The sequence below is a fragment of the Mesoplodon mirus genome (assembly GCF_964341445.2).
Source record: "Mesoplodon mirus genome assembly, chromosome: 4".
Lineage (NCBI taxonomy): Eukaryota > Metazoa > Chordata > Mammalia > Artiodactyla > Ziphiidae > Mesoplodon > Mesoplodon mirus.
The window spans coordinates 29,252,893-29,280,668 of NC_138979.1; the positions used below are offsets into that span (position 1 = coordinate 29,252,893).

Below are 27,776 nucleotides of genomic sequence, written 5' to 3' on the forward strand. Positions count from 1 at the left end.
CCTGCCTATGGTAGCTTAAGTGATAAATGACATAGAGTTTCAAAATGCATTTTTATATTGTTTCTAGTTCTTTAGTAGGAACTTTTAGGCTAAAAGACACGTGTAACCAGTTACTGGGTAGCTACAGTGGCTAGTGGTTGCCATATGGGCCGTGGCATCTTAGACTATTAGATGCTGGACAAAACATTGACAACAGGTACAGAGCAGAAGGAGCCGTCTATAAAACTTTATTCTCTTTATTGATATTCCTGATTTGTTCGTTGTTTTTTCTGACTTTGTCCACGTCTTCCTTTAGCTCCTTGAGCATCTTTAAGGCAGTGTCTAGTAAGTCTGTCATGTCTTCCTGAGGGATAGTTTCTTAGTTTTTTCCTTTAACAGACCACACTTTCCTATTTCTTCGTATGTGAATTTTTAGTTGTTGGGTATCTGTACCGCCCGAGGTCTTCATGTCTCTTACTTCCTTTCCGACTGTGTGTCTTTCCCTGGACACAGACATGCTGACTTTCTAAATTCCCCTGAGCCAGCAGTGCTTTCTTAAGTCCTAATCCTCACATCTCTAGCTCTCCAAAGGGGTAAAAAAGGAAAAATGCAAGGGAAAAAGAAACAGGCACTGACCCTTCAAATTCAGCGATGGGGATCCATCTCTGTCTACACCTCTGCCATCAGAAGCAGCAACTGTCAATCAAAACAAAATCCTAATATTTGGAGAACAAGGCCCTTAGGGCCCAATCTGAATCCCACAAGCACCTCCAGAAACGCAGGTACAGTGACTGCCACAGGGTGTGGGGTGAGAGGTCAGGCAGTTGCTAAGCCACAGGGGCTAAAACTGACAAACTGGTTTACCGTGGAGCCTTTCCCTGGAAAAGGTGAGCCTTTAAAGACTCTGGAGTCCCAAATATTCAATAGTTACAGCAGAGATTCTGCCAGAGCCACTGTAACCTGGGAGGAGAGGGACTCTGGTGCTTCCTACTCCCTCTCACCTGACACCCAATGGGTTTCTCTTTACATAATCTTTCTCAGCATAAACATGAAAATTTTACTTTGGATCCCCAAAATGTAATGCAACTTTCAAACACACCTTGAATCACACTGCATGACACTGGAAGACTCGCACACAGGTGCACTTAGAAATGCCGTGAGTCAGCAGAGGGGATGCTTGAAACTACACATCAAGCGGTGGCCACAGCAGTTTTGTGGTCGAGAAGTGACGTTTTAAGCACTTAATATTCTAAAATGTTAATTTCCTACATTTTACTGGGCCTGTACCTCACAATGATTTCTACTCAAAATAAATTAATTTTCAGCAGTGGACAAAAGCAGCAGGTGCCCACATTTAACTGCTGTAGTAACTTAGGCAACATTCTGTTCCACTAAAAAGTATTTTGCACTTTGAAAACAAAAAAGAATTGCCGGACTTCCCTGGTGGCGCAGTGGTTGAGAGTCCGCCTGCCGATGCAGGGGACACAGGTTCGTGCCCCGGTCCGGGAAGATCCCACATGCCATGGAGCAGCTGTGCCCGTGAGCCATGGCCGCTAAGCCTGTGCGTCCGGAGCCTGTGCTCCGCAACAGGAGAGGCCACAACAGTGAGAGGCCCGCGTACCACAAAAAAAGAAAAAAGAATTGCCATTTACTTTCTTTTCCCTTTTCATCTGCCCAAACTGACAGTGATTTGTAACTAAAAAAACAAAAACAACTAAATAAAACTGCTTTCTTTTGGAAGTTTATTTTGGTTAAAATAGTTGAAGACAGACTACAACAGTACATTGTACAAAAGGAGATAACTTAGTCCTGGCATCCTGACATCTGTAAGCTTTCACCAGCTAACTCTTCACATGCAGTGAAACCAAAGTTCCCTGTTGCACAAGAGAGTAAGGTTTTTCTCCATCAAAAACAACGTAGTCACATAAATATATCCTTCCAGCCCTGCAAGTCTGAAGCAACCAAAACTCCATAAATGAGAAACCACTGCCTGCTCAAAATATCTGTAATATTATGCAGCAATAAAAATCCCCCACACCTGGACAGTTATCGGGTAACCACAGCTTTCAGCAAAGCAACAAGTGCTTGAGTTATTCCACTGTCACGTTCAGTTTACAGATCACGACTCCAATTCTGTGAAACCAAACCAGGAAGAAGTCGAGCCAAAGTGCTTCAGCTGCGACGGACACTATCTCCTGTCCTTTTTACCAGCTTTCCTCTTTCCCGAGAGCAGGTGCTTGGGTTTCATGTCAAACACATGTCTGTCTGCCTCCCCTTTCCTCCCCAAGCGATTCATCTTCTTCTGAGCGTTCTTCATCATGGTCTTGGCTTTCTTCACCATCTATAAAGGAGAAGAAAAACACGTCAGCTGTGGAAAACCTAATTTCCAAGCAAATTTCCATTACCTGTTAACACTCTGTCTGAATGGTCCGGATCTGTGCTGTGAAGAGAAACCCTGGTGAGTCTCACTCACACCATGTTCCCATGGATCCACCACAGTACCTGCAGGAGCTCAACCAGTATCTGCTAGATGGAAACTACCCAGACAAGTCTCGTACCTACAGGGACCAGATACACTCAGACCTGGACTTCCTCTCAGACACACAGGGACACTGAGATTCCAGCCCATGAAACTACTCACATCTGATTGCCAAGTGTCAATGCTGGTGTTAAATCCAGACTACCAGATGGAGACGGTGTGGTGGAATGGGAAACTCGGGCTCCCAAAAGGGAGACTACTTGTAAGTTTATACACAAACTTTCTCATCTGAATTTTCAAAATGCTAAAACTAATCATTTTTGTGTTTATTTTAAAAAAAGTTTCAGCAAAAGAGACAGTATACATCCAAAGTGTCTTTCCCAAAAGACTCCCAAACAGCTCTCTATGGGCTGGCTCCCCACATGGGCCTGTGGTGGGTGAAGGCCCATGTCCAGGTTTTAAGCAGGACTGCTTCCTAGCACAGCCCTGAGCGGCTAGGACAGAGGCTCAGGCCGTGGTGCTATTACCACACCCTGCTCTGTCCACCCCAACAAGGAACACATGCACTGAGGGCGAAGGTCCAGGGATACCCGGCTGTGCCAGGTCCAAGCCCGCCTCTCGGGGTACAGCACACAGCCAACGCCCACTCCCCCATCCCCACCCTGCAGTCCTTGCAGATTCAAGTGTGTGCCCTGAACCCTCATGCAATCAACAACAGAAGCTACCATTTTATTAATTACACCTTACAAGGACTAACCTTGACGTCCCGGAGACCAGAGACATCACGTGGGGTCCGAGAGCAACTGCGAATCCGGGCCACAGATGTGGGTGGGACAGAGTCTTCCCGCTTCCTTTTCCTTGTGACGCTCCGAGACCTTCTGGCCTGGACCACATAATGGGCCTGAAACACACAGAAAGCAAACTTCAGTGCCTCAGGGTCCCCGCCTTAGTGACAAACATGAAATTATTCCAACGAGGGGAGAAGGCACATGGAGGGGTTTTTAGAACTATCGTCAAATAAGTTAAATACATTTAAAATACACATAGTTAGGGCTTCCCTGGTGGCGCAGTGGTTGAGAGTCCACCTGCCAATGCAGGGGACACGGGTTCGTGCCCTGGTCCGGGAAGATCCCACATGCCACGGAGTGGCTGGGCCCGTGAGCCATGGCCGCTGAGCCTGCGCGTCCAGAGCCTGTGCTCCGCAACAGGAGAGGCCACAACAGTGAGAGGCCCGCGTACCACAAAAAAAAAAAAAAAAAAAAAAAACCACATAGTTAACTTCACATTCATTATTGGTCAAACACTCTTGTTTTTTTTTTTGGTTGCATTGGGTCTTTGTTGCTGTGCACGGGCTTTCTCTAGTTGCCATGAGCGGGGGCTACTCTTCATTGTGGTGCACAGGCTTTTCATTACGGTGGCTTCTCTTGTTGCAAAGCGTGGGCTCTGGGCGCGTGGGCTTCAGTAGTTGTGGCACGCGGGCTCTAGAGCACAGGCTCAGTAGTTGCGGCACACAGGCTTAGTTGCTCCGCGGCATGTGGGATCTTCCTGGACCAGGGCTCGAACCTGTGTCCCCTGCATTGGCAGGCGGATTCTTAACCACTGCGCCACCAGGGAAGTCCCAAATACTCTTTTTCACTTCCACAGCTGCTTTAAGTTACAGAGCTGATTTTAACTCCATTTAAAAAACTTTACTTAGGGCTTCCCTGGTGGCGCAGTGGTTGAGAGCCTGCCTGCCGATGCAGGGGACACGGGTTCGTGCCCCGGTCCGGGAGGATCCCACATGCCACGGAGCGGCTGGGCCCGTGGGCCGTGGCCGCTGAGCCTGCGCGTCCGGAGCCTGTGCTCCGCAACAGGAGAGGCCACGGCAGTGAGAGGCCCGCATACTACAAAAAAAAAAAAAAAACTTTACTTAGAGCTGCCTGTTCAGCCACATTAGCAGCACAATTTATGTAAAGAGCTGTCTCTCCTTCATGCCCCCCTTCCGTGATCATCCGCCTGAACACAGTGACGGCCGCCTGAAAGCTCAGCCTTGTGGGTGCTGAGATCCAGCTCTGCAAGCCAGCAGCTTGGCACCCGGCCCGTGGCGCCCCCTCATGTTACTGTTTTGAAATAAGATGACACAATGATGTGAGAGGCAGGTACCCTAGAGCCCAGCACCTGATAAACAATCCAAAGTCAGAAGCCATATGTGAACATTAAAATAACACCCCATGTGAGCAGGATACGCTCATGCACTGCTGATACATTTTGATTTTGCTGATCAAAATCTGAATTAGTCTAACACAATGTCATCCTTTGTTTCGGTAATTCCACTTCTTAGAATGTTTTGAAAAAACAATCCAGAACCTGAAGACGTTCTTTCACACAAAGATGTGCATTCCCCAGAGTAATTCATCAAGCAAGAAAAACTGGGATCCTGAAAAAGGTATCTGAAATGCTTTCTAACCTCTGGGCTCCGAGGAACCGCTTTGAGCTATTTACAGCCTACATAACTCTCATGCCAAGAAACTCAAGACCACCTCACGTTTACCTGGTGTCTAAACTGAAGCTCTACGTGAAGACATCAGTCACCAAAATCGAAGTTGCAGCTCAAGTACTAAAAATTGCACAAAACAACGTAATTCTCAGCACAAACCCCGGAAGTGCTAACTCCTCTGTAACCCGCTCCTGCCCTGGTTCCCAGGACGGCACCGCCCCACCCATGGCTCTGAGGCCGTCTGCACTCACGTTGTCTTTGTTGTCCATGTCGACACCGAGACTGCGCATCTCATCCTCCAAAACCTTCCGCTGAACCTGAAGACGGAAACGGACATTGTTTTAAGCAAAATTAGTTTGATAAAATGTTTAAAAAAAAATTTCAAGGGAAACCGTACCTTTTACAATGATCCATGATACACTTATTTTAAAAATTCTTTTACTTGGGCTCATGTGTATGTTTTTGTACAACTCATTAAATAACATGAAAATTAACATTTCCTGGGCAGTTTTTCTGAGCAGGACGATGTACAGTTGCCCCTGGATTCCGCTCAGCTCCCCGGGGATTCCCACATGCAGACCCCAGAGGCCAGCATCTCCTCCCAAGCACACAGAGCCCCATGATGCGGGGGATACAGCGACGGCCACGTCTGTCAAGAGACAGTCATTCGCCACCACACAGAAACAGTATTTCGAACACATGAGTATCCTCCATGGAGAGGTGCCTAGCATCCGACATTTTCCCTCCTGTCTCATCTTACTCTAACTGCCCTGCGCACCATCCTCTTTCCCTGGGGAGCTGTGCCTCCAGACAAGAGCACAGAGCAGGAGGAAGATGCTAAGAAGACGGACCTGAGAACTAGAAGGACCCTGACACCATCTGATCCACTTGTGCCTCAGTATGAACTTCCCCGTCCTAACCAGTCACAGGGCCCAGTTAAATCACCTTTGGCCCTAAGTTAGATTGGGTTAGTTTTTCTGTAAATTGTAAAAGATAACTTCTAATAAAGAATTAAAGAATAAGAATGTGTTAATTGAGGACTTTACCTCTACAAATTTATGCGTAACTCACAATCTCCATTTGTACAGCTACAAAGGGGTTGAATCCAACAGTGAAAGTCACCAAGAAGGGGTATAATACTCAGAATATGAAAGATCAACACTCACTCAACCTCAAAAGTCAACTTATACCAACAAAACAAAGTGAAGCAGTTTAGCATGGACCATACAAGACTCCAATACACAAAGAAATAGGTGACGCTCTTGGACACGACACGACACTTGCCTTCTTGGCTGTCCGAGGCATCCTGGGTCCCTGTGTGTCCTTCTCTCTGGACTGCAGAATCTTCAACTTCTTTTTTTCCCTAATCTGTTTTGCCAGCTGTTGGATTTCCACCATTTCTTCATCTTCAGTTTCAGATTCACTGTCATACACTCCAGCAGCTGTTCTTAGCTCTTCTTCTTTTTCTAACTCTCCCAATTTCTTTTTAAAAAAGTCATAATTAAACAAAGCCAACAATGAGAAACTCATAAACAAGTGTAACAATCTTTATAGAAACCAGGTTTCCCCTAAGCCTTTTGGGGTATGATGAACACCTGGGTCCAGACTCACATGGGCCTCGCCCTCTGTGCCAGGGCTCACCTCCCCACAAACAGGCTCCGTGCGGAGATGAGCACAAAGACTAAGCCGACAGCCAAAGACTATTCTGTGCCACTTCTTTTCCTTCTTTAGAAACAACCACTCCCAACTCTGAGGTTAAAACATGTAAAATGTTCCCCTTGCTCCCAGCAGGTACATGAAAGACCCTCCATTCTTGAAGAACTGAGAACATCAATCTGAACTGGCCTTGAACCACGACAGCCTGTGTATCCATCCCAAAGCCGTCCCAAACACAAGCTCGTTGGCCATACGGTTAATAAAATTTTTAAATACATATAACGAATAAACCTCGACAGGAACCCGAGTCAGAGGTACCCCCATCCGTACTAGCAAGAAAAGGCATACGGAGGGAGGTTGGACGGGAAGGCCAGATCAGGCCATCTGAGCCCAGACTACGGAAGGGATGCGACAAAGTCAGAGACAAAGCAAGAGGCACAACTGAAGAGATTAAGACATGAAATATAAATTAAGGATGCCATTTGAGAACTGAGGAGTGAATAACAAGGGAAACAAGGAACATATGTTGCAAATATTTACAAAATAAAAACTTGGCTGGCAGTTCCTCAGAAAGTGAAACATAAAATTACCTTAGGACCCGGCAACTCTACTCCTAGGAATCTGCCCAAAAGTGTTGAAAACAGGCACTCAATACTTATCCATCAATGTTCACAGTAACACTAATCACAATCCCCAAACGGTGGAAACAACCCTATGTCCATCAACGGATGAATGGATAAACAAAATGTGCTACACATATAAAACAGAATATCACTAAGCAATAAAAAGGAATGAAAGCTCTGACACATGCTACAACATGGGTGAACCTTGAAAATATTACGCTAAGTGGAGTAAGATCAACATATTGTAAGACTCCATTTATATAAAATATATAAAACAGGCAAATCTAGAGAGACAGAAAAGAGATTTGTGGTCGCCTGAGGCTAGGGGGAGGGGAGACTAGGAAGTGATTACTTATCGAGTACTGGGAGTTACTTTGGGGATGATGAAAAGGTTCTGCAACTACACAGAGGTAGTGGTTGCACAACACCATGAAGGTACGAGATGCTACTTAACTGTACACTTTAATACATTAGAAAAATAAAAAACAAACTTGACTCAGGAGAAAAAGGATAGAAACTAAGGAGAACACAGGGTCTAAGAAGTTTTTGTTTTCTGTGGACATTCATATGTTAAGAAACAGCAAACAAGAAGAGGACTGAAACAGGAGGCAGCTGCGTGTGCCGGGGCAGAACTTGGGGAAGACAAGGGGTCAGGCAGGGAGCGAGCAGCACCTGCAGCCAGAGGGGCCCACATGGGGTGGCGACGAGGGCGTCCACGCCCCGGGGACTCCCTTATGAAGTGAGGCCGCCCCTGAAACCAGCACAAGGAGCTCGGGCGGGAGGTCTAGGAGGAAGGGGAGAGTCTGCACCAGCGCCCGGTGCAGGGACACGGTGCTGCGTGTGCAGGGCCCCAGGAGGCAGGGCCCCCGGGGTCTTGGTGGGCGTAGAAGGAACGAGGGCCACGGACAGAGGTGAGTGGAAAGTTGTGTGCGTGTCTTTCGGTGGTGGTGTTAAAGAGGAATAAAGGTCACATAATTTAACTAGTGACACAAACCTGCATGATGTCAGGATCAATATAGTCGGCTATGTTATGGCCTTCCCAGATCTCAGGTATCTTATCATGTTTCTCAGATGAATTCATTATATCCCAGTACTCTAAAGGTCAAAGAACAAAAAGTTTATAGTTGGTTTTAACATCAACTACTGTGTGCCCCAAACGAGCCACCACTTACCCAAGTCCTACACCTGTGAAGACAACAGAGCACTTGTGTTCAACACTAGGTAAGCAAGGTAACGTGCTCGACCGAAGGATTGCTCCAAGCACATCCTAAGACACGTCAGTACCTCAGGATCAAGTGTCCAAAGGGATGAACAACAGATTATCAACAATATCAGCCTGGTCCAACACTTATATGCTAGGAAAGCTACAGAAATGATCACTCACAGTAAAGTACCTGGAAGGAAGAAATCTCAGAGTCCTGGCAGTATGCAACCTCTCGCCTTCAAGAAATTAAATTAACAAAATGCTGGAACACCTGCACCCATTAATGCACTTTCACATTTTTCACACAACTGGCATCTGAAAACAACTATCACATTTGAGCAACTATCACATTTGAGCCCTTACTTTGAAGATCCAGAATATAATCATCTCCCATTTCCAGCTCAATGTCCCGTTCCTGCAATGAAAACACAGTTTTCATCAGCGCTATTTGACCTTCAGATCCAGAACTGCTGGGCCCCCTCCCTTCCCTGTGGAATCACCCCTTCCCCAACCGAAGAGCCAATCCTTTCAGCACCTGAGGCTCAGCGCCCATTTCTGGTGGGAAAGCTGTTTCTGCCACTGGCGGACCTGGCACCTCCACCCAGGAGGGTGTCCAGGCCCCAGGGGGTTTATGCTCCTAAGCCCTGCCCCGCACACGCTCTCCAGCGCAGGCCCATGGGGCGCTCCCATCACCTACCCGCCTCCTCTTCGGCTCCCCGAGCTCCATTCTCTTTCTGCGTGCCACGACTCCTTCAGGGATGAATGGGGGCCGCTCCTGAGAAGACATGAGTGGAAATACCTACATGAAATGCCTTGCTAAATCAAAACACAAAGATGAAAAACTACAAGCAAATTCTCCACCTGCAAGGGAAACACAAAACCACACCCAGACCAACTAAAAACCAAGATGATCTGGGGGAGAGGGGAAGGTGCAAGGCCAGTCTGGGCAAGGAAGCTGGGAAGGCTCCGTAAGCCAATTCTAAAGTTTATTTAGAAAAAACAAATGGTAAGAGAATCAAGAAAAATTATGGATGAAGAAAGCAGTACAGGAGAAATAAAGCAGATCAATGAACAGGAGAAATTCAGACATAAGCCCAAGCACAGAAGGGAATACGATGGGAAGACACACCATCCAGCCATCAGTCCTGAGATAAACGATGAGCTGAGTGAAGACCACCACCTGCTTCCCATGAACAAGATAAAATCACAACTAAATGAAGACTTCTATTAAAAAAAAAGGTAAAATTTTAAAAATTGAACCATCAGAATACAGAAGAAAAAATACCTTTGACAAAAAGAAAACAAATCTACAGAACATACAAGAGTCTGATTTCCTTAATATAAAAATTACAAATCAGTAAGAGATAACCTAAAGAAGTGAAAAAGCAAGTAAGTATGTCAATACCAAGATACATATCCTATTCCACATGATGTTCACTAACTGAAAACAATCATGTTGAATAATCACTGAGCATGATGGCCTGAAACTACAGTGTAGAAATATCACTTCTTATAATGTAATTTCCACTTTATTTGGGGGAAAAAAAGTGTAGTAATGAAAAAAACTGAAAACTGGTGTAACTTTTTGAGAACAAATATGATAAAAATCATTAACAACGTCACTGACAGTGATCTTTACCTGTATTGTTAATGCCTAGACTAGCTGCCAAAAATTAGTGTTGAATGAATAAATACACAAGAAACATTAAAATAAATAAAAAGTGGGAATTTCCAAGTGGCCTAGTGGTTAGGATTCTGGGCTTTCACTGACATGCTCCTGGGTTCAATCGCCAGTCGGGGAACTGAGATCCCGCAAGCTGTGCAGCACAGCAAAAAAAAAAAAGAAAAAAAGAAACACATCACAACAATGGAAGCATCTTTAGTCCGTCACACTGACACAACAGGAAGCGTGCATTCTCAAACCTTCAGGAGTATAAACCTGCAAGGCATTGTTGGAGGACAATGACAGTTTCGATGCCATGCCTTAAAATTCACTCTACAGATATATTTGCAATTAAAAACAGAGACCTATGTATGAAAACATACCCTTGAGCACTAGTTTTTAATAGCAAGAAAATGAAAAACTTGAAAGAAAATATATTCCCGTGTTTAAAGTGTTTTAAAAGAAGCTTATATGCCAAAATGTTTCTGGACAAATAGACAAGCCGAGAGTTACAGTAACAGCCTCTGGTGGGGGAGCAGGTTTAACCTGGCTCTTCATACTCCTCTCACCGCTTCGATTCTTCCTGACATACATGGCATAACTTTCATTCTGAGAAAGATGCGAGAACACCCGGGAAATCCACTACCGGGGAGGCAGGTGTGCGGGTCCCCACCAGCCATTGCAACCCCCTACCTCAAGGGCCTCCACAGGCAGCTTTACCTTGTCATCTCTCCTGCTGGGAACAGCCAAATGCAGTCTGTTCAGCACCTCGTTCACTTTATTTCCTTTCATTTTGGTTTCAACCCGATGAGCCAAAAGCCTGTCACAAGCCTAAGAAGGTGAGAAAACGTGGCACCAGGTCACAGGGCACCTGGCACAGCCTCATGTTGCCTTCTGGAAGGAACCAGGAACCACAGCCCCCATAACCAGAGGACGGTCCCCAGGTTTGGAACCTGCTACGCTTTCCCCTCAGAGGTAGCATCTGATGGCTGAGTGCTGGGACCCCCAAGGTCCAAGTCAATGCCCTGGGGCAGACCTCACGCTCCGGGACGGGGGAGGGTGGGCCGGGTGCAGAGGGGACCTCTCTCTTCCTTCCCGGGTCAGGGTCAGGCCCAGCCCGAGGAAGAACCCTGAGGCAGCAGGACTAAGTGACCATGACCTGTGCCGGGAGTGTGAGCATCTCTTCACATCCCCCCATGTTCACTGGGCGGGTGGGGGGCCCCGGGAGTCATCTCTCAGGTGCAGCTACTAGCGCTCAGGGCTGTTAACACCCAGAGAGAAACATTCCTGTCAAGGAAAGGGATCAACCCTGCTTGTGAGGAAGCACTGACCTCTGTCTTCACTTTAATAACCCCTTCCTCCGTCAGGGTGCTGGTCTCCACCACAGAAAACCCTTCAGCCTGCAGATCTAGAAATATTTTCTGGGAATACAAAGGACAAATGAGAGCTGCGTTTATCCCCAGTTCCCCATGAACAAATCTTAACTTCTCCTCAAATGGGTGCTATAAATGCTAATTATAATTAACACATCTGTAGTTTTTTAACTCTTTTGAAGGACATCTCCCCAAAACAGTTATTTATTTTTCCCTAAATTCAGCTGTGATTAAGAAAATACAGGGGCTTCCCTGGTGGCACAGTGGTTAAGAATCCGCCTGCCAATGCAGGGGACACGGGTTCAAGCCCTGGTCCAGGAAGATCCCACATGCCGCGGAGCAACTAAGCCCGTGGGTCACAACTACTGAGCCTATGCTCTAGAGCCCGTGTGCCACAACTACTGAAGCCTGTACACCTAGAGCCCATGCTCCACAACAAGAGAAGCCACTGCAACGGAAGCCCGTGCACCGCAATGAAGAGTAGCCCCAACTCACCGCAACTAGAGAAAGCCCGCGTGCAGCAATGAAGACCCAACGCAGCCAAAAATAATTTTTTTTAAAAAAAATAAGAAAATATACATTACGGGGAGGATCAAATCAGACTACAGCAAGCAAACCAGAGGCTCTCTGGAACATTCTGTGAGACCTACCATTCTGAAGAGAATCTTGAGAAAATTAAGATACAGATTTTCATAGAGAATATTCACAATGCTATTTTTTATAAAATACCTGGCCTCCACAGCCGAAGATAATTCCTCAGAAAACGATACAGCAACGTGTACGAATCCAGCTACGAACGAACCACCAAGACCCCAGGACAAGGGACTTCATTTGCGCCTCCACCAATGCCACCCGACACCTTGCTGCCGGCCTGACCATGTGACAACGCTCAGACACAGGTGGCCAATTCACGACAGTCAAGCTTCTCAGGAATGAGTTCTGCTCCCCCCGCTCCCTGGAAAGACCAATCATACCACCTACCAGCATGACCCACATAAGACACCGCACCTGCCGCCATGTGCCTTGTGCGAGACGGGGCAGAACCTGCACTGCAGCTCCAGAGACATCAGAGTCAGCGGCCGACACAGGGCAGGCCCCACGCGGTGCTGACCAGCGTTCAGAGCACCCGCAGCCCTGCTTCCCAACCCAGCGATGCAACTGTTCCCACCACTGAAACTCCATCACAGCTGGCAGTGGGGGCAGGACTTGGGTGCGTCTAACCCCAAGGGCTGAGCTTCCGGCACAACGATCACTCCTGACCTGCCCTCCCCTCCACACTCCAGTGCTCTTAGCCTGAAAAACTGAGATCACCCAATAAGTATCTGATCCTTTCAAAGAAAAGAGAATTCTCTGACATCAGCGTTTACATCATCAGTAACGTAGAGTACACAGCAGTGCCCAGGGACACCAGAATGGCTGTTTAAACACATCACGTTCTCACCAAGGATTAAGTGTCCAAACAGCACCAGAGAGAGCCAGAGACAAGAGCACAGCCCCCCAGAGACCCTCTGCTCAGGCCAGACAAGCGCAGCGCCTCTCACACCAAACGGGGCCTTGCAAACCGTGCTGCTGGGCCTCCCAGAGTCTGACTGCGGAGGCCCAGGGTGTGCCCTGACTTACGACGCATTACCACCGAAAAGCAACGCCAACACTGCTGGGGGGCCATGAGACAAAACCACTGGACCAGCGCGGAGCTTCTCGAAGCATTTGTCCTGAGAGATGCCTCCTGGGGACGGATACAGGGTCAAACAGCTTGAAAACCTAGGGCTAACCATGTTACCTGCCACTTGGAAAATTACAGCAGACACGACAGGGTCACGGCTCTGGAAGGTCTGCAGACACGCCTTTTCCCTCACTCACTCAGTCCCCAACATCTCCCCACAGAATCTGTGCAGTAGGTACTCCAGTAACACCCAAGAAACGCCTCCCACTAGACACTTCGCTGCAGGCGCTGCTCCAGAGCAGCCGGCAGCCCAGGCCCAAGGAGCTGAGGCGAACCTTGAGGTGCTTTGTTCGTTTTAAGGCCCCAATAAGAGAGGCAGCCCCTTCCGAACGAGCAGTCTCCTGAAGGCTGCTGTACCGACCACACACACAGCCAGCCCCACAGCCTCTGAGAGAGTAGGAACCAGGAAACCTCACGGTCCGTTTGCCATTAATGGGCTTTCATAAGGTCACGTCGACTCAATCAGTGAGGATATTATCTCAGCTGCAAAACGAAAACCAGACTAGCATCGCTAACATTCCTTTTCAACTCTGATCGTGCAAGACGAGATTCAGAATTAGTAGGAAATATTGAAAACATCAAGGTGATTTACCTGATCGTCCTCAGAAAGTTCAGCTATTCTCTTCACGTCACATTTGTTTGCTACAATGATAAGAGGCTAGAATAAGAAAGAAAAATAACGAAATTATTACCTTCACGCTGCAGGTTACAAACTAAAACATCGGTCCCCACATTCACCTTGTTGACAAAGAGCGGCCTGATGTTCTGGAAGAGCTCCAGCTGCTCCCCGAGTCCATGCCCACACTGCTCAGACAAATCCATCATGTAAAGAACGGCGGCTCGCAGGTGAGCCAGCGCAGTGATGGCTTGCATCTCAATGGTGTTGCGATCCTCCAGAGGGTGGTCCAGGATCCCCGGAGTATCCACCACCTAAAGTCAGACTCGTTACTCCAGAGCCCACGTCTGCACAAGCTGCTTGCCCAGCACAGGCCAGGGGCGCTCACAAACCCAGACCAGCTCTGACAAAGCTGGTAAAGAAAATGCAGGGCTCCCAACTGACCACGGTAAAGAAACAAGGCAGCGGGGGAAAAGGACAAATTAAATATGAAAAACGGGGGAGGGGGCTGCAGAGCTCATTGAAGAACGAACTTGCCAACGACCCTGAGAAGGACCCCTCTTTCCATTAGTGACAACACAGAAACACTGGGATAACTGCTCCCACGTGCTAGGAATGACATCACCTCTCATAACATTAAATTCAACTATGGAAACAGGCTGCGTCATGCTTGTAAATGGTTTCTGATGACCGGCCCATCAGAAGCACCACCATTAGCCAAGCGCAGGCGGCTTGCTGGGAGCTGCCGCGTCCCGAGCTTGGCGGAGCTTGTCCACGGGGACATTCCCGGTGACCCCCCAGCCTTCCCTGTGACCCTGCATGCACTGGGACGTGGGCAGACACTAACTAGTCTATGGGAATCCCCCAAATCAAACTCCAGGAACAAGGCCACGACTGTCCCGGCTTAGACAGCTCTCACCTGCCAGCGCAGATACTTGTAATCCATGTGCCCAACAAACAGAGACTTGGTGGTAAAGGCGTAGGGCTGGACGTCCACGTCTGCTCTCGTCACCTGGAACAAACCACAAGTCCTGTACCGCGTATCCTCTGGTACAGAGTATCCTCTGTATTCTCTGATACAGTATCCGCAATACAGAGTAAATGCGGCACCTACGTGTTATCGAGACTAACTGCTGGGGTAGGAAAAAAACAAAAAAAACCCCACGAGATTCAACCTCATATGATTCAACTCTGACAGGAGCCAGCACCTCAGCAGGCGGACGGGCTCCTCTTCCTCAGGACCCGGGCCGCAGAGGCGGAATATAAATCAGGCATCAGGGAGCAAGGAAGGCCCAGCACCTGCAGGACACCAACCGGCTCCTCTTCTCACCCATCCTGGCCCCAGCGACGCCCAACAGAACTTCCTGTGATGACGGGAACGCTCTACACCTGCACCTCACACCGGCCCGCGAGCCACGCGGGGTCCCTGAACTCCTGAAATGTGGTCACGAGACTGAGGACTGAATTTTCTGTTGTTGTTTAATGTTAGTTAATTAAGCGGCCCGTCTTACCCCCAAGGCCTGGCTCACAAGCCCTGGAGAGGTCGGCTGAGACACTGCAGAGCTCAGCTGTCACTGCGTCAGTACCACTTGTGGACAAAACAAAAACCTACAAATCTGCAGGAGTGTTCTTAGTAGCAAAGAGCCACACATGTGACCATTGTTTTTTGGCACCTGGGCTGTTGCTGGTTGTGAGCTGACACTTTAAACAGTTTCTACTCCATTCAGGTCCCTGAGCTCAGCTAAGGTGCTGCGTTACTTAAACAGTTCCTTTAGCTCTGATAATAAACTCACTAAGTAAAGGGCAACCACTTCCCACTACACAAACCAAATAGTTTACATGCAAGTTGACACAGCAACACAGGTGACATCACCTGAGAAACACCTCTGGAGCCTGGGAAGGCCAGTTCAGCAGGCATGGTCTGCATGGTCAACAGTGACTCCCTGGCACTACTGTTCCCGGGACACGCGTGTCCATGTGTTAACAGAAACGTATTTAAACGTGTCAAATGCCTTAGAAATTTGTAGGACACACAAAAAACTCAAAAATAAAATGGTCCCCATAACTGCAATATCCATCCAGGTTCAGGGTCGATCCTCGAGGATGGGAGGAACAACGTTTTGAGCCCAGGGCAATGCCTACTAGAGAAATGACTGCAGCCGCCCTCACCCCAAGCAGTAAGGTCCTTGGTCACCGCGCCGTCAGGCGGACCAACCTTATTGATGAAGCTGGACTTGCCGACATTCGGGTACCCACACAGAAGCAGGGTCCTTGTATTCGGGTCAATGGTCGGCAGACGGGACAGATGCTGACGCACTGTGAGAAGTTTACAGTAAACATGCTTAATTTCATAAGAAAACGTAACTCAAAGCTGAAGATCTGCTCGACTTAGCTGCACACTCCAGGACTGTGGTCACATTACCCTCACTCCAACATTTATCATGTTCCTGACGGAGAGAATACGAATGAACGGAGACGGGACCAGCTGCGGAGGCACCGGGCATCCAGGCTGTACCAGGAATCCAGCATGGATTCATTCCTATCCAACAGGTACAAGATGGGGCCCAAACCACACAACCCAGACAACTGAGTTAAGAGAGATGATATTTGAAAGAGCATTTTCGAGCGAGTGTGTGTGCCATCACTTCCTGGCTGGGCAGCAGGCTACTTCCACGTAATGAGAAACCCTCAGGGGCCTCGTCTGCTCCAGTGACACCAGTGGGCCACCCTGATGACCTAACGGCTCACCGAAAGCACTGTTAAAGCAGCCCAGTGTTACAATCTTGTCACAAATTATTTGCAAGATGCTGGGAGGGGTGGGGGGTCCAAAACCAAATCAGTTAAAAACACTTGAAATGTAAAAATATATGCATGCAAAAAGGCAAAAAATTGTTTCAATAAAAGTCCTACTACATTAATTAAGAAATCATCCTACTGAAAAAAACTACCAGGTAAAAAAACTAGAGTAGCAGTTTGATGCTAACACGTTTTACAAAGAAATGCACCATATTGTCAGTAACAGGTAAAACTATGGGTCGCTTTATTTTTATGTTTTATTACTTCCCCATGATTTATAACGTACATGCCTTACCTATTAAACTTAAAAAACATACATTTTCTTAATAGTGCTACTAATGTGTAAGCATGTTGAGTGCTAGCTGCTTTTTCAGTAATATCTAACCTGTTAGAATTTCTTACAGGCTAGGCTGGGAAAAATAATTTGATCCTCTTATCTCTAAAACAAAACAAAAATAAACATTTTAAAAATAACTTCTCGACAAGGATCAAGTACGTTAACAGAATGCACTAAAACCTGTTTTCGCTGATGCATAACAAGTACCTTGTTCCAAATATTCCAAACTCTGCTTCTGTCTTTTGATAATAGTACACATTCGCCCAAGGGCCGCACGTTTCAGCTGCTTGCAGCGGTAGAGAGAATCACCATATTTCATAAGCCGCACATAATCTTTAGCAACGCTGAAAGACATAAAAAGAAATGTGTAAGAGTTTTCTCTCTTTTAACAGTAACTTAAAATATACAATATTAAGAAAATACCTTACTTGTCCACTAAATTTTTGGCAATATTTATTTGTCCTAGAGCCAACTTGTAATGATCCTTGTCATACAGAATGTTCATCAAATCAGCATAAAACGGATGAATATCCTATAACAAGAAAAACAAAGTGGTCGTTTTGCTCCAGCAATTTCTCCTCCCAATATATGAACAACACTTGAAGAATAATTTCCTAGGGAAACACATCGCACCTCTTACTCTTCCTCACTCCCCCAGGATCTTCTCCCCGGTCCTCTCTCCTGTTCAGTGACTGTTTAGTTCACAAAGAATGGAGTCAGCAGGGCAGCCAGGCCCATCTCCATCTGAGCACAAGAGCCCGCCCCTCACCACTCAAGAAATGAGCTGGAGAAATTCTTCCCTGTCCCATCAACCTTACGCTATTATTGCCCCAAAACTTTAAAAAAGTTTTAAAACTCCCTTGAGCCCACAATCTGCCCATCTCTGCTCCTCCTCTTGGCAGACGCTTCTCAGCTCCTCAGCTCTGGAGCCACCAGTGCCCTGGCGGCCGTGTTCCCCACCTAGTGCTCTCACCCCCACAGACCAGTCCTCCTTCGAAAGTCAGTCACAGCAAGACCAGCGAGGCCGGTCCCAGGCTCCACTGCAAAGGCCGCTACACAAGTCGCCTTGCCCCGCCCACACCCTCTCCAACCCGCCTCCTGGACCTTCCTGTTCTTGAAAACACCACACTCTGGAGCCCGGGGCCTTTGCACTTGCTGTTTCTGTGCCTCAGCGCTCATTCCCCAGGTAGCGCACAGCTCTCGCTTCCTTCAGGGCTCAGCTAGCGGACTTCCCTCGTCTCCATACCCATGTGACACACGTTTTCATGTTTATTATCTCTTCCCCCCACTAGACAAGATAGGGGCTTTAAAAATGACTGCTGAACAGACACAGCAATCGTTTAATGAATGATAATCTACTCCAACCTTTTACTCGAAAATTGTTCTCAGATAACTTTAGTTTGAAAAAAAAAAAGACAACAGGAATAGACTGTTCATAAATTTGAACCCCTAATGTATATTTTAAAAAAATGATACCAAGGATAAAAAAGATAAATTTTTTTTTTACAAAGAACAAAAATCTGGTGTTGATTAGATCAAAGTATTTTCTGTTTGCTCACATCAGGTGTTTCCTGGTATCTTCATCTCATTCTTACTGCTTTCTTTATCCCCAGGTACTTCCTGAATTACCCGCACTTTCCCAAGAAACTACACCCTCATCCAGCCAGTAGTCGCTGAGCACCTATCAAGTCCCAGAATTTTGTAACAGCAATTTCTGTCACATAAACCAATCTCTTCTCACTGCCTTAACCCACCTGCAGGGCTGTTGTAGGGCAGTGGCACATGTAGGCTCTCATGCTGTACTGCTAATCCCACATCCATCACCTCCTCAACAACCCTGCAACCACGTCGCCCCACACAGGGACTCCACAGGCAGTGTCCTCTCTTGCGTCCTACAGCTAAACACACAAGCAAACTGCTCTACACAGCAGAGCTCAACTTTGGGGGCTCAATGCAGAAGGCGGCTCCCCACGAGACTGTTTCTTGCCCGTGAGGAAAGTACACAGATGGTCGTTAGCTGATGAAGCAACAACATCACAAACACTGCTGGGCCTCAAGCCACTGGCCCAACTTGAGGCCACAGGAAAAGGAGCCTTGGAAAGAGGGAGGAGAGGAAGCACACAAGCCGTCAGAAGCTCGGGCTTCTGAATTCAGTCCACAGCTTTCAGAGCTCGGATTGGCCCCTACAAGCCTAGAGGTTACAGAAAAAGCCCGAGCGAGGCATGCTCTGGGCCCTCGTAGATGGAGTTTGACCAGGGGAAAAAAGATACTAAGGAATCAAAACACCTGTACTCTGTTCCCAGTTTCGCCACTCTCAGAGTAAACTTCGACAAGTCAATTATTTCCTCCTTCCTTCATTATCTCTAGACAGACCTGGTTTAACCCTGTCTGAAGGTTCATATTTACATAATCACTTATGTTTCCCAGAATCACTTACATCCAATTTGGGGAAATCCGTCAGAATCTGTGAGAGTCTGTCATGGTAATTCTGCTGAGTAAATTTGACTTTCCTCATATAAAAATGTCTAATGCGATGGATTTTATAATGTTTATGGATAACTGTCGGAGTCTTTCGTTGAGTCTTCGACAACGTTAAGTCAATAAAGTCCTGCAATTAAATAAAGTAAGACACAGTTACACCAAAAACGTCTACTTTCACCCACTTATTTGAAACCATCTTAAAAGACTAATATTTAACAATACGATATATTTTAAACTACAAACACATTTTCTAATTAAATCTTCAATATAAAACTTGCTCATCTTTACAGTTCCTGGCCTTTAAGAAACACTCAGCAAATGGCTGCAGAAATAAATTTTATCCTACACTTTCTTCACGTTATCCTAATTTCCAAATACCTACGAACCTCTAAAACGTAAGTAGCCAGACAACTCAAGCATAAATTAGAAAAAAACTTTTTAAAATGAGAAACAGTTTTACTGTTTCAGTTTGCGTATCTGTGGCTTTGAAAGTACATAAAATAACAGATAAAACTAAAACCCACTATATACAATTTCCTAAGGTAAGGTGACTAAGGCATGTAAGGTGACTACCAGAAGATATAAAAGACTTCTGCATGAATTCCCCAGTGCAAACTAGCCAAGAAGACAGGTGCCGGCAACACTGTTAGCTCCGGGAGGGACGCCGCGGTCTCGCCTCTGACCGCGACCCCTCTTCCATCTGGCAGAATCCACGAACCCTTTGGGGACAGTTCAAAACCTACCTACTTCATAAAGTTTCCCCCTCTTCTCTGGGGAGGACCCTAACATCTGAGGAGGGACCCTAACCCCGGCAGCCCTAATCTCTGAGGAAGGACTCCCCCCACCCTCTGGGGAGACCCCTAACCCAGGGGCCCTAATCTGGAGAGAACATGGTCTAAGACAGGGGCCTGGCGAAGGAGGCGACCCCTCTCAGCCCAGCGTTACAAACCGGACCCTCGATTCCCATGACCCGGCAGAGAAAAGTGTGGGCGGAAGGGCCCTCGGGGCCGCCTACCTTGGCGGACGGCACCACCGTGATCTTCTTGAAGTTGTAGTGCGCCATGCCTGCGATCAGCCACGAGGGACGGCTGCCCGGACTTCTGCCGGGGGGTAGGAGGAACTTCCGCCGAGGTGGACGGGACTTCCGCTAGCTCGCGTCACTTCCGGGCGCTCCCTACGTCCCCCACACATGGCCCGGCGTCCCACAGCGCCCCCGCCCGGCCGGAGGAGGGGTCACGGGACCGGGGGTGGGGCTGAGGGCGCGCGGAGGATCGGAGGAAGACCGCGGGGAGGAAGCGGTTTTGAGGTTCAGTTCCTGCCTCGTAAAGGAGAGGGTCCTGAGAGGCCTCCCTGGGGGGTCTGTGCTCCCCCCGACGGTCACCGGCTCCAGGGCCCGGCCGCGATCCCCTCCCGGACCGGGTCAGGGGTCTCGGGAGCCTCGAGGTGTCGGGGTGGTCAGAGGCGCTCGAAAGGCTCCGGGGGCCTCGGGGAGTCTGGGGTCTCGAAGGGCCTGGGGGACTCAGGATCTCAGGAGGCCAGGGGCTCTGGGCTCTCAGGATCGGGGAGTCTCGGGGGCCGTGCGTCGCGGCCGCTGGCTGGTGAACGGAAGGTAGGGGGGCGCGAGGGTCTGCGCTTTGCGCGCTCACGCCGCCTCTCCATTTGTGAGCGCGATAAATCTTATTAAATAAACGACGTTGAGGCCGAATCGTCTGCAGAGAAGGGGCCCGTCTCCCTGCGGGCCGGAGTCCGCGCTCGCGACCCGGGCCCTGGGCCCCGCCCAACCTGCCAGCCTTCCCCTGACCTGGGCCCTCAGCCGCAGGCCCTTTGTCAGTCATCATTTTCTCTGCTTCCCGTCTTCTCAAGACCCTCTCTTCTATCCCGTGGCGTCTGTGACTCTGGCTCTTAGTCTCTCCGCGCCCTTGACTTTGGCTGACTTACCTGCCCGCGCCTCGCCCTAACAAGCTCCACCTGGAGCTTTTGCCCCCGCCCTTTGCTCTGCCTGCCGGGGTCTCACCGAATGCTTGTATGGACTAGACATTTCCAATCAATTGTGTAATGTCCACCTACACGATTCCAGGTATGGCAACGCAGCATCTGTGAAAATCAAACTCTAGGTCGGTCCATCCTCACCGCCCTGTGCGGGAGGGCAGCCCCTCCCCCTCCCACTGAGATGCTAGGAGTGTGAAACAGGTCGCGGGTGAGATCATGCGCCGAAGGAGATGGCCCCCAAGGCCTGCGAAACCCCACGGAGGAGGGGCCGGGGGCTGCAGCCGGCTCCGCACGTGCCCTCTGGAGTGCACTGAGGAGAAGGTGAAGGGGCTGGGGCACTGGGGCACTCCCCACCATAATCTCCCCTAAGGGTGTGGCCACTCCCTCAGGGAGCCCAGGACCACATACCTCGTAAACTGTACCTGCGTGCGTGTGACCAGGTGTGGAGCACTATTCACTAGCCCACATATTAACTCATTTCATCCCTACAGCAACCCTGTGACTGGACGGGGAAACCGAGGCACAGCACGGGGGTAACTAGCCTGGTCACAGCTAACAGGCAGCAGCGGGGCTTGAACCTGGGTGGCCTGGCCCAGCATCTCTGCTGTCCACCAGCAGCTGCTCTGCTTCTCAAGCATCTCGACTTCTCAGATCTTTTAAACAAGTCCTCCCATTCTTAACATGAAAATGCCTCATAAACCCCCCAAATTCCAGCACCAAAAATAATTTTGAGTCACGATTCTCTCATCTGTTATTAACTGTACTGCCCGTTTTTGTGTCATGGGTTAGAAAAGCATGCCTCCTGTGTCTCTGTGGCACTTCTGAAGGAAGCCTCTGGGGTAATTAGGATTTGCTAGAATCATTTGCTAAACCCCAGACAGCTCTGTGCACCATTCCTGAGATGCACGGAACCGTGCTCACACCCCTCTGTCTTCCTCAGGTACCTGCATGTCCCTCAACCTCTCCCCCCTCCCCTCACTCTTATATGGCCCGTTCCTCCTTAAAAAATACAGTATTTAGATAAGTTCAACCAATCCTTTGCTTCGGGCAAGCAACTATCCTTTCTTTAGCTTTTAACTCTAGGCAATAATTGAACAATTTCTTACATTTGCATAGGACTTTAACATTTACAAAGTGCTTTACTTTTTAGTATCAATAATATTCTCAACAACTTTGTGGTGCAGCACTAAACCAAGACCAGAGGCTTGCTTCTCCCCAAGGATGCTCCAAGTGGCAAACAGGACCCCAGGCTCTGCTGAGGACAGCATCTTTTCAGCTGTCCCGTAAACACAATCATGTGTATAGGCAGTTTATGGAGCGGACAGAATTTTTTTAAATGATGATAATAATATAAGATGTCAAATATGTGATTTTCTTGGTTTTACAAAGAACAGTTGAAGTCTGCTTGTTCAATAGAACAGAAGAGGAACCATTCGTTAACCAAAAAGAGGACCCTTGACAAAGAGAAAGTGCATTAACATTCCTGTCAGAGAACAACATCAGGACTTTATACATCCTGTCAATGAAAAACGGACAGGTCTTTAGTATTTTTACTATTCACCCATGAATTTGAAATCGTGTTTGCCTAAAAACACTTAATAAACACTTGCCCTGGTGAAAGGCTCTGCACCTTACAGCTTTGTGAGCCATGGCGAGTGACAAGTCCTTGTAACCCTGGTTCCTCTTTCGCAAAATGGGGGAAATAAAGCCCCTCTCCAGAGGATTGTTTATGGAGGCTAGTTAAGATGTGTGCAAAAGCATAAGGTGTGTGCAAAAACATAAGGCGTAAAGTAAGAGGTACTGGTATAATGACCACCATGAATCAATTCTATATGAAAACCTTATCGGGGCAGCACAAGGTCATGCTTTGAGCATTGCCATGAAGTGTATCAAATGCCTAATTTCTTGCTAGGGATTCTCGGTTCCCACATGTGGCAATAAAATCACCCCTTAGAGAGCACGGTCGTGCAGAAACTGAGCTATTTGCCAGCCTTCAAAGGAAAAGAATTAGCACATAAAAAGAAGAGACTAGAAACACCTCCCCTCACTGTGTGTCTGTGTGACAAGTCCACCGGCAGGAGCTCTCTGCTCAGCCACCGGGCCTGTCTGAACGAACACACAAGCGTCGTGACTTGTGGTGCCTAGAGCTGCACGCCCAGCGCGAGGAACGGAGCACCGCACTCCACCTCCCACCTCTGCTCCTCTGCCTGCCTGAGTGCGGCTTCCTGGGGGCAGGTGTGCGTCCCAGACCACACGTCCTTGGACACACTGCCGGGCTTCTCAGAAGAGCTGGGAAGGCAGATGGCCAGTTCTTGAGCCAATGGTGACAGTGTGGAGGGATGTTCAGTTACCAGTACTCCTCAGACCATGAGCCTGGTGACGGGGACAGGCAAGCCTCGGCTGTGGTGAAGGACACTCTCAAGGGTGCCCTGCAGTGCTTTCTGGCGACTTCTGTCAGGGCACTTCACAGCCAAAGGGCTTGTTTCTCAGACCTCTATATTTTGTGGAATTGGTCTCCTCTGCTTTACTTTCTTGTTACTATAATTCTGATTGATGAAAAGTACATCTTGCAGCAGAATCTGTGCCAGGAACTGTGACCAAACTTCTTGTCTAAAAGGAGCCTTTGTGTGGGGATTAGTACTTAGCCGTAGGTCACTCAGGGTATGGAATTAGAAGTTGTTAGGACCTGTGCATCTGGCAGTCACTTCCCTGCATCCCCAGAAACTGTGTTCTGGGGACTCATTCAGCATGAATCGTGTGTCTCCCTGGGTCCAGCTTACTTCCCGAGGAGGTGGCCCCTCCGAGGGCAGGACCGTCTTGTCCTCCTGACGTTTCCCTCGTCAGAACTCAGCTGACTGAAAGCCTGTGCAGCCGGGCAGTGACATTTGTTCTCTGGCTTCTGTGTTGCTCAGGGTCCCACCTCTTTCACAGCTCCATATGTGGTACAGGCCTCCAGCTTAACAACAGCTGGGGAGGGGCCTCAGGGGCACCCAGACGCCTGTCCCCTGGAGCCGCAAGAGACACAGTGGGCCTCGGGCTCTGAGGCTGTGCCCCTGATCCTAAGAGGCAAACTCTCCCCCGAGAAGCTGCAGCCAGCAAACCATGGGACTGCTGCTCCGGCCTGTCCCACGGTGGAGGGAGACCTGCTGCTGAGGACCCCACGGAGCAGGGTTGAGGAGGGACACCCTGAGCCCAGTCCCGACCCTTGGCCTCCTGGCCTGAATCAATGGTGCCTCAATGCTGGACCGGGGGACCTAAGCCAGGTCCACACAGCAGAGGTCTGAAAATGTGTGTGTCTTTCAGTTGTTGAAGTGATTGGTTATGAAAAGAACTCACTGAAGGATAAAGAGATGAAAGGTTTACTCATTATGGTTTTCCTTTAATATGACACTGAAAACTCAAGAGGAGAGGAATTTTACTTTAATGACATTACTTGGTGACTTAGCTCAGGCTGCTATAACAAAATACCACAGATGGGGTGGCTTAAACAACAGATGTTTATTTCCCATAGTTCTGGAGGCTGGCAGCCCAAGATCAAGGTGCTGTCACGGTCACATTCTGCTGAGTTCACAGACAGCACCTTCTTGCTGTGTCCTCACTTGGTGGTGTGAGGAAACTTTGGTGTCTTTTCCTCTTCTTATAAGGACACTAATCCCATAATGGAGGCTCCACCCTCCTGACCTCAACTAATCCTAATCACCTCCCAAAGGCCCCACGTCCTAATTCCATGAGATTGGGGACTGCGGCTTCAACATATGAATTCTGGGGGGACACAAACATTTGGTCCATAACACGTAGCAAGTGGATTTTGCTAATTTAACAGTGTCTGTCAACCCAACCCTGTCAGTCTTGTGGAATCTTAAATGTAGCTATGGGACAGATGTCATCTTAATTTCACAGAGATATGACTCCAACAAGGATATGCCCTCATTCCATGGAGGGCAGTAGCAGCATTAGAGACATCCTCAAAAGTAGCAACTGGGAGATTCCCTGGTGGTGCAGTGGTTGAGAGTCCGCCTGCCAATGCAGGGGACACGGGTTCGTGCCCCGGTCCGGGAAAATCCCACATGCCATGGAGCGGCTAGGCCCGTGAGCCACGGCTACTGAGCCTGCGCATCCGGAGCCTGTGCTCCGCAACGGGAGAGGCCACGACAGTGAGAGGCCCGCGTACCGCAAAAAAAAAAAAAAAAAAAAAGTAGCAACTGGGCATATCTTCAGAGCTACATAATAGTGCAAGAGTGGACATTTTTTCGAGACCTTTCTCCGCCCCATGTGATCTTGGGAAAATCTCTTCATTTCACTAAGCCTTAGTGTCCTCCTTTGTAAATTGCCCACAGAATAGGGTTAGTGTGAAGACGATAAGTGTAGAATGTTTATCATAGAGCCTGGGGCCCAGCAACTATGCGGAAAGATCCTCTATCATTAGTAGTAGTGTTTTTTGTTTTGTTTTGTTCTGTTTTTTGGCCGCACTGCGAGGCTTACAGGATCTTAGTTCCCTGACCAAGGATTGAATCTGGACCACAGCAGTGAAAGCGCCGAGTCCTAGTAGTAGTGTTCTTTATGTACTTACTAAATGCTTAGTTACGATAATAGCCCCTAAATTTTGGTTCTGTTCATAAGTGCTCACTGGACCTGATGTAATAACTACGGTGCAGGGAACCTCTGCTACATGCCAGGTGACTGTTTATTTCTCACAGTAGCTCAGTGAGGTGGCCATGACTGTCTCTGTTTGACAGATGAGAACACTGCTTTTGGAGAAGTGAAGGGGTTTGCTCCCTGTCACACAGCTACCGGGTGGCACCGTTGGAAGTGGAGCCCAGGGCAGTTGAACTCCAAAGCCACTTTTCCTATTGCATTGCCTTCTAAGAGTAACTTTGCTCTTCACTTCCTCAGAGTTCTTACTTTCTTGGGTTTCAACTGGAGGTACATGATGGAATGTGCTGGAAATAATCCCCCAGAAGCGCTAATCGTGCGTGTACATGGGTAGGGTTTCTTCTGCAAAATTGTGCTGCTCCTGTCACTCGAACACGACAGACAGGCAGGACATTTGCTGCAGTGCTGATGAGCTGACACCCTTGCTCATGCTGGCAGCTGTTGATAAGGGACGATTCCATGCATTAATTACAGCACCAGCATATGAATCATCCTGTTGCATGAACACACTGCTGAAGACACTCTTTCCATTTTACAGGTCCCAAAAGGACTTTAGGTTTGATGAAAATCTTGCAACCTGTTTCCTAAGAGCAAATAAAAGGTGATAATAAAAGGTTTGTAATCTGTGTACTTATGTTTCTATGATGAGTTTGCCAATGATTCTAAATATCTACAGGCAGAATCTCTTAAGATGAACGTGTGTGACACCCAAAAAGACTCACAAGGCTCATGTTGCAACAGGTGCCTGACTTCTTGGTGTTCAGGAAAGCTGGCTGAGCAGCTGGCTCTGCTGGCCACCCCTCAGGGTAAAAGCAGCAAGAATATAGATTCTGACAATGTTATGGTCCTGTCAGCAGTTTAATTATTGATTATGAAGTTCTGCATGAGGAAAGCATGACGTTCTACCAATCTCAGTTTTCCAGAGAGAGGAAGTTTAAAGTGCCCATGCCAGCCCTGCGACTAATTTTTGTAGTGATAGCAAGCTACCTGCCTTCACCACTATTTGAGTTAAAAGCATAATATTAACTTATCAGTCTGTATAGTCTAGGTGATGCTGTGGTAACAAACAGCCCCGAATCTCAGCATCACGCTGTTTTTCTTTTGTGAACCATGCCCACCGTAAGTCACAGGGGACTGTGTCCTGGATGGTCACTGTGGGAGACAGACTTCCCCAGCAAATAGTGCCAGCTGCTACACTGGGGAAAAGAGAGAGTATGACAACGACATGTTTCAGCCTCAATTCATTGGCTGGAAAAAGAGTCACATGGGACAGGATGTACAAGAAAGTGGGAAGAAACAGAGTTATTTGTAAACGGTACTGACGTCCACCCCGTGAGCCTCTGAAGCGGTTTCCCCGTAAGTGTGTGTTCAATCAGTAATTCAGACATTGCACATAAGATAATTTCAAAATACTATATGAACAAGAAAACTTGAACTTCTAACCAAACATTTAAGGAACCAGCAACAAGCCCTTTTCTGATCATCCATCTCAGACAGTGATGCCCAAACCTCAGGCTGGAGGGCAGGTGAGGGAAAAAGGTACCAGGGCAGCCTCTCCTGCTCACTGCTGCTGGGGCCTCCCTTTGACCTTTGACGTAGCCCAGTAGCCAGAGTGCAGCAGAGCCGAGGTGACCAGCCTGTAGGGTCACTTCCTGGACACTGTGTGGGGCAGAGAAAGAACATGGCGGGGATCTGGGGCAGATGGGAGCACATGACACAGAGGCCAAG

The 27,776-nt window shown here is 48.2% G+C and overlaps 1 protein-coding gene and 1 long non-coding RNA gene across 2 annotated transcripts; one reads left to right on the forward strand and one right to left on the reverse strand.

The window, feature by feature from the left end:
* Nucleotides 1-1,707: 1,707 nt before the first annotated feature.
* Nucleotides 1,708-20,509, reverse strand: GTPBP4 (GTP binding protein 4). Its single transcript, XM_082617470.1, has 17 exons — nt 20,422-20,509; nt 19,363-19,533; nt 17,354-17,457; nt 17,133-17,269; nt 16,008-16,108; nt 14,712-14,804; nt 13,915-14,106; nt 13,769-13,834; nt 11,412-11,501; nt 10,801-10,911; nt 9,115-9,192; nt 8,781-8,832; nt 8,208-8,308; nt 6,219-6,416; nt 5,186-5,251; nt 3,216-3,359; nt 1,708-2,320 (listed from the first exon to the last, which is right to left on the reverse strand). The coding sequence occupies exons 1-17, from the start codon at nt 20,467-20,469 to the stop codon at nt 2,168-2,170; spliced, it is 1,905 nt and encodes a 634-aa protein (XP_082473596.1). The 5' UTR covers nt 20,470-20,509; the 3' UTR covers nt 1,708-2,167.
* A 176-nt stretch (nt 20,510-20,685) lies between these two features.
* Nucleotides 20,686-22,394, forward strand: LOC309803262. The gene is made up of 3 exons (XR_014293921.1): nt 20,686-21,015; nt 21,484-21,716; nt 21,887-22,394. It is a non-coding gene; the product is annotated as an uncharacterized lncRNA (long non-coding RNA).
* The last annotated feature ends 5,382 nt before the right edge of the window (nt 22,395-27,776 follow it).

What these genes read in the sequence shown, in the direction of transcription:
- GTPBP4 (XM_082617470.1), bottom strand. Translation starts at nt 20,469, where the DNA reads ATGGCGCACTACAACTTCAAGAAGATCACGGTGGTGCCGTCCGCCAAG. An exon ending in GGCCGCTCTTTGTCAACAAG is followed by an intron (nt 13,835 to 13,914) that starts GTGAATGTGGGG and finishes TTCTTATTCTAG; the next exon opens with CCTCTTATCATTGTAGCAAA. An exon ending in TTATATTCTGGATCTTCAAA is followed by an intron (nt 8,309 to 8,780) that starts GTAAGGGCTCAA and finishes TTTGACCTTTAG; the next exon opens with AGTACTGGGATATAATGAAT.